Below are 6,976 nucleotides of genomic sequence, written 5' to 3' on the forward strand. Positions count from 1 at the left end.
CCGACTCTCCTGTTGTATTGCTAGTGTTCCATTCCCCGTCATTTCCTCCACAGCACGGGCGGTAACCGCTTCTTTTCCATGAGGTCTTTCCTCTGACCCTCCCTCGTGACGCCGTCTTGAGACCCCATGTAACTGCCGTTCCTTCACCTGTGGTTGTCTTCTAAATTTTGCCTCTCCCACCGATAGTACTTTACCGCGTAACCTCCATTGATTCATGTCTGCGACAGCTTTCAGAGCACCCACTTTCGTCGTGTATCGGACAAAAGCAAACAGATAGATCGTTTCCAATTTTTGTTTTCTGCATAGATATACGTCGTTAATTCTTCCCGTCCATCCGAACAAGTGATACAACTCCCTCCTTGAAATATCTTCTGGCAAATTATCCACAAACACAGTAAAAGACTCATTTTCCAATCGACAATATCCTTCTCTATTCCAGACCCTCGGATCATTTGGATATGGATGCCCGATCCGAACTCTACCCCCTCGTCCGACGTTGTTCCTCATTTCAAGTCATGACCCCATAGATATTTTTTTTATTATTCTACTGTTATCTCTTCTTATTTTTCCTAATTTTAGCTTCTTCTCTACATCGTAGTTCTTCTTTTTTAGATACTCTCTTTTTTTGGTAGAATTTCTTACTTGATTGGATAATTAATTTATTCCTTTTTATCGTTCATTCTCTTCTCTATGGCATACTGTATTAATGGAGACTTAATTCACTTTTCTACTTTATGTTACTTTATTTATTCTTAATTTTGTTACTTTAATACCATTTTTATCTTATTGGTTCATAGACCAATTCTTCTTGTAATTTTCTGTAGGTACTCTTATTTTTTATTAAATTAATATGTACTTGATGTAAAAAATTTGAAATCACATGGCTATTTTAATCATTTCGCATAATATCTTAGTTTTGTTCATGTCTATCCAAACATAATACAAGACATTACATTAGTGTCTTGTCCATCGTATCCAAACATAATACACAAAAAATAATTTTTAGTGTCTCTGTCTTAGTGTCATGACCTGTCCTGTCTCCAAAAACAAACGCAGCCTTACATGCTTCTTTAGAATACCATCTGCTCAATAAATCATTTAGTTTTCCTGTTCTTTTTTTACTTTCCTATTTCAATTACTGAAAATGAACCTAAATAATGAAAATAAAATAAAATCATCCCAAAGAACAAGATAGAAAATACAACAACAGCAATTAAATGAAAATAAATACTCATTAAAATTCACTTATTTACCAATTAAATGGTTAAAAAGGTTGTCATTAACATGAGAAGCCGCTTTGGAACCGGTTGTGGCCATCATAGATTCCAACAAAAATTCCTTTGAAACCAATCTCTACATGACTGAACTCAGATTGCTCTGGTTAAACGTTCACGGAAGCATAGATATAGTGCTTACAATAATGTGGTTCCAGCTTTCTACTCCAAACCAGGGGTCATTTCTCTTCATCAAATGGTCTTTCACTCCCTACCAAAGTTCTGAAAATCGGACCAGACTGGTTGGTTCAACCGGATTAACCGAGAACCAGTCATCTAACCAGTCCGATTTATCTCCAAAATTATCCTACAAAAAGCGGTAAAAAATCGGTTGAACCGGTGGTTAACTACTGAACCGGTCAGGTTTTTGCAAGGACCGGTGGTTAACTCATCGTTTCTGCTTCTCCCCTCCTCGCTGCGTCATTTCTGCTTCTATGCTTCGAACTGTGTCTCACCGTCGTTGCTTCTCCAACGTTGCTTCTCTTCTTTGTGTGGAGTCTCACAGTCGAAGCGACTACCTTTCGTCGTGTCTCAAGTCTCTAATCTCTGTTTCAACTCTCTCAGGTCTCAAGTCTTTTCTTCTCTGCTTCAAGCCTTCAACCCTCTCAGGTCTCAAGTCTCAGTCTCTAACTTTCCCTGTTTCTATCTCCCTGACTCTATCCTTTTGAAATTTGAAATTTATTCTGAACATGCATATGATGTATATTGATTATTATGCTGAATTTTGAGATATTAATATTTTAAATTTTTATTTGAATTCAGTCCGTTCATATTGAATTAATTCTGCTGAGATTGAGTTATAAATTCAATTGTTTAATTTATTAATTCGACTGAGATTGATTTTTAAATTCAATCTGTTGTATTTGTTTTGGTGAATTATTGTTTTGCTGTTATTGATTCAAAATAAAAATATTGCCACAACTCTATATTGAATTTACTATATGGCTTCATATGATTTGGTTGAATTATGCTTGTGATTCTTAGGTTGGATACATGTTTTGGATGTTTTGGAGAGTGCTTGATTAACTTACATAAATTTACATATGGAAGAGTTAATTTTTTAATAAATTTTATTATATATTTAATTAAATTGATTTAATTATGGTTCAATCCAATTAAACCATTAAACCACTAAACTAGTTACTTAACCAGTTCAATAACCGGTCCGATTCTCATAATCTTGCTCCCTACAAAAACTTCTTGAACATTTTTTCTTTCTTAAAAAAACGGAAGAAGATCGTGGAAGCTTTGAGGTTGGTAGAGGAAGAAAATGTGAATCCCTTTGTAACTTCCTATCTAATTTTCTTCAAAAATACTATTTGTACACCAAAATCAGCTACTAAAATCAGTTACTAATGTATTTGTGTATAAAATACATATGTGGTTTAATTGATTTTTAATGTGTATTTATATTCTAACATATATTTTATATTGGTAGCTAATTTTGGTGAGTGATTTTTGTCTATGTTTGATTGGAAGGAAAGAAATAAAGAGGAAGGAAATAGAAAAGAAAGAAAGAAAAGGAAAGAAATTGAGTGAATTTTTATTTTCTTTAGATGTGTTTGGATGAAAGAAAAATAAGAAGGAAAGAAATATTATAAAAAGACAATTTTACCTTTATATTATAAATTATATAGAAAAAAGTAAAGAGATAATATTGGAAGTAGAGAGAGAGATTTAGTTTTCTCTCCATTTTCTTTCCATTGTTGGAAGGAAAAGAAATTGGTGGGTCCACCAATATTTTCCATCCATTTTCCTTCCTCTCTCATTTCTCTTCTCAATACAAGGAAAAATAACTATTTTCCTTCCTAAAACCCTAAACCCTAAACCAAAACTCACCGAGTATTAGACTAAGTTTTTGCTCGAATTTTTTATTTTAATAAATAAATTAATTATAATAATTACTGAAATATATAATTTAAAAAATATTTACCAAAATAAATACTCTTCTCATATTTCGTTTATACTGTAAACGAGATAATTTTGTACGTATCTCATTTACAATGTAAACGAGATATGTGTATTTTTTAATTTTCGTATATCTCGTTTACCGTGTAAACAAGATACATGCAAAATTATCTCGTTTACAGTGTAAATGAGATATATGCATTTATAAATAATTAAATAAAATTTTTGAAAATAATAAAAAATAGGGGTAAGTATTATTTTGGTCCTTAACGTTGAGGGTCGGAATCGAAACCGTCCCCATAGTAATTTTTTATTTAGAATTATCCTTAACGTTTTTTTCGTATTAAAATCGTCCTTTTTATTAAAAATTTTATTAAAAAACACGATTTTAATACAAAAAAAATGTTAAGGATGATTATAAATAAAAAATTACGATGAGGACGGTTTCGATTCTAGCCATCAACGTTAGGGACCAAAACAATGCTTATCTCTAAAAAATATTAATAATATAAATTAGATCAAACTTTAAAAAATAGAATGTTTCAAATAATAGAGAAGATGGACGATTTTAAATAATAGGGAAGATAAACCGTCCATTTTAAATGATAGGAAAGATGGACTGTCTATTTAAAATAAACACGTTAACACGTTTACGTAAAAGCACATAAGTGCACCATTAAACTGTCCACTATTAATACGATTACCTTTTCTAACTACCCACTATTAATACTATTATTTTTAACCTACAAAATTTTTAAATTTTTCATGTACACTATTGAGTATTAATTTTTAAATTCAAATTATATATATTTCAAATTTTCTTTGTTACATATGAGTACTAGTATTAAACCCGTGCGATGCATGGGCTTATATTTAAATTTGACATGTTAAATTAAAAATAATATTTTATAATTATAAATTTTTTGAGTTTAGTATAACACGATTATCGTCATTATATAATAAATGTACTGAATATGCTATTTTATCTTTATTCAAAGTAAAAAGCAAATAGAAGAGTTTAAAGTCTATAATATTCTTGAACCATAAGGAGGGAGACATAAAAAAATAAGAACATATATAACTGTAATAATAGCATGTCAGTTTTATACTAAATTTTATATCAAGAGACTAATAAAATTTTATCGACAACCTAGTATCTTACTAACTTCATTAGAAAAGCAATTGGCATATGATGTTGTGCTCTTTGTTACACATTTCATCTCAAATCTAAAAACAGAGTTATAGATAAATTTGTTATATCTATAGTAAATATTTATACAAAAGTGTAAATCATAACATGCTATTAAAATGAAAATAATATTATTCTTACCTAAATATTATTAAAAACTTCTTTGAACACGACATTTGTTGTTGATGACTTTGGATTGCCATTTTCATCTAGAATTAAAACCCTGAGGCCACTACGACTCTTAACTCTTGACAAAGCAACATAAAGTTGTCTATGAGTGAACACTGATTTTGGCAAGTAAAGTCCTACATGTGATAATGATTGACCCTGACTCTTGTTAATGGTCATTGCAAAGCATACAGTTAATGGAAATTATCTCCGTTGAAGCTTAAATGGCAACCCTGAATTTGAAGGGATCAAGTTCATTCTTGGAATGTACACTTTATCTCCAATATTTTTACCAGTCACCGTCACTCCAATTACGTTGCTGCCAAGTTCATTAACTATTAATCTTGTCCCGTTGCATAAACCTGAAGTTCATTAACTATTAATCTTTTCCATCCCTAGAAAGATTGTCAAGACAAAATCGTTTACCTTCTCGACACTCTCAAGCGTGGGTGCAAGAATTACCCTACTCTGAAAATACCTGTAATCTGACATGTTTTACAACAAATTTGGATATGCAAAGTCTACCAAATGAAAGAGATGATCATTAGTAGTTGTAATCAATAGATCATCTGAAATTTCAATTTCTGATTCATCACCAACAACAGAACCAATATTTTCATTTCCAACATCAAGTATCCAATTAGCAAATCTCTTCATTTCACCTTCATCTTGATCTGAAGAAGACATTAGAAGCCTCATGTTCGTTTGCAGTTTCAGAACCTTACAAAACGACCATAGATGGGATGAGTTAATAGTTGATGTCAATATATCGTGTCTACTCCCTTTTCGGAATCACCAGAAGTATCTGTCTAAAATTACCTCCTAGAACAACAACCTTACCACCAAATGGTTGATGTGTCTTATGTTCATCGGTAACTGACATAAGATCCCTGAGCGTCCGATCAAGTGCTTTAAAGCACATTTTATTGAGCATTGGAGCTTCATCCCAAATTATTAAGCTACTTTGGATGAGCAGCTCATCATTCAAACTGCCATGCTTGATATTGCAAGTAGATACATTAGTAATTGTAATGGGTATTGAAAATCTAGAATGAGCCGTTCTGCCACCAGGTAGGAGTAAAGACGCAATTCTACTGAATGCGACATTTAAAACAATCTTTCCTCTAGATCGAATAGCAGAAGAAAGTCCATTCCAAATAAATGTCTTACCACACCTACCATACCCATAAAGGAAGTAAAAACCACCAGAGTCTATAATAACAGCATTGAGTATCTCATTGAATACTAACCTTTTCTCATGAGTCATCTTTTGTTCCGTATATAAGTTTGTATGAGTCAACTCATTTGTGTCATATGCTAACTCCTCCTCTATTAGCTTATTCTGAAAAAGGCGAACATCAAACATCTCAGGATATGGCATTGATTGATAGTCTCTTAAAGATCTCGCATTCCTGTTGAGTATCTTCTCAATCTCAATAAGGCGGAGATTTTTCAATTCGTCATCAGTCATGTTTAGTCCTAGCAAAAGCACATGGTGGTTTTATGAAATATTTAATAAGTAATTTCAAAATAAAATTATTAATATTATTAATAAAAATAATAATAATAAGAGAATACAATCTTGATATAAAAAAAGACATAGTAAAATACCTTGATTTTTCAAAGTTTTTCTCCTCTCATATAGTATTCCATCAGCTAATAATGTCCAAGTTGCATTCTAAACACGCTCTGGGTTGCTAATGCTGTTAGATATCAGTAGTATCGCAAATAATTTTCTCAATTGATGACCAGATGCAAGTTCAGCTACCTCATTAATAGCTGTAATGAATTCCCTATCATCGCACAGTAGTCCCATGGAATAGCAAGCATTTTGGAAGCTAGAATATGTAATTCCATTAACTGTCCTAATAGACTCATATGTTGTGCAACCTCTCTAAACAGCTAACAAAATTCTCATATAATAAATATCACATGTACCCGATGGAACAGTTTAACCTCCCGATAGAATACCCTCTTTTGCGTGGATGTCATTCCCTTGCTTCTCTATCATAAACAAATTGATTTGAAAACTCAGCATATGTCAAAATTTGACCTGATTCAAATTTTTTATTGGCCTCCATCCATGCTAAGAACATAGTACATTTTTTTCTTCTTCTTTCATGATTTTCTCAAGATCATCATCGTCTTTAAAGATGATATTTTGCTCTCCAGAAAATGAAAGGTTAATCTCATCACTGAAGGACAATCTAATTCTATTTGTGTACTCCAATGAATCTATAATAATTATATAGCATATACCAAAGATTATTTTTAATAGACCAATTGAAAAATTAAATGTTTGGTCTTTAAGTAATAAAAACATATTAACATACGCTTACTTTGTAACTGGTCGATATTGTTTGATATTTGTTGAAGCTCTTGTTGACTTGTTTGATGACATGGGCTATCATATGCTTCACATGTGATACCCGAATTA

At 31.7% G+C, this 6,976-nt stretch overlaps 1 protein-coding gene across 1 annotated transcript; it reads right to left on the reverse strand.

The window, feature by feature from the left end:
• Positions 1 to 5,034: 5,034 nt before the first annotated feature.
• Positions 5,035 to 6,010, reverse strand: LOC148554928 (uncharacterized). Its single transcript, XM_088490553.1, has 2 exons — positions 5,359 to 6,010; positions 5,035 to 5,213 (listed from the first exon to the last, which is right to left on the reverse strand). The coding sequence occupies exons 1-2, from the start codon at positions 6,008 to 6,010 to the stop codon at positions 5,035 to 5,037; spliced, it is 831 nt and encodes a 276-aa protein (XP_088346679.1).
• Positions 6,011 to 6,976: the final 966 nt, after the last annotated feature.

This window comes from Arachis ipaensis, chromosome B6 (genome assembly GCF_059453495.1).
Source record: "Arachis ipaensis isolate K30076 ecotype BB chromosome B6, ASM5945349v1, whole genome shotgun sequence".
Taxonomy (NCBI): domain Eukaryota; kingdom Viridiplantae; phylum Streptophyta; class Magnoliopsida; order Fabales; family Fabaceae; genus Arachis; species Arachis ipaensis.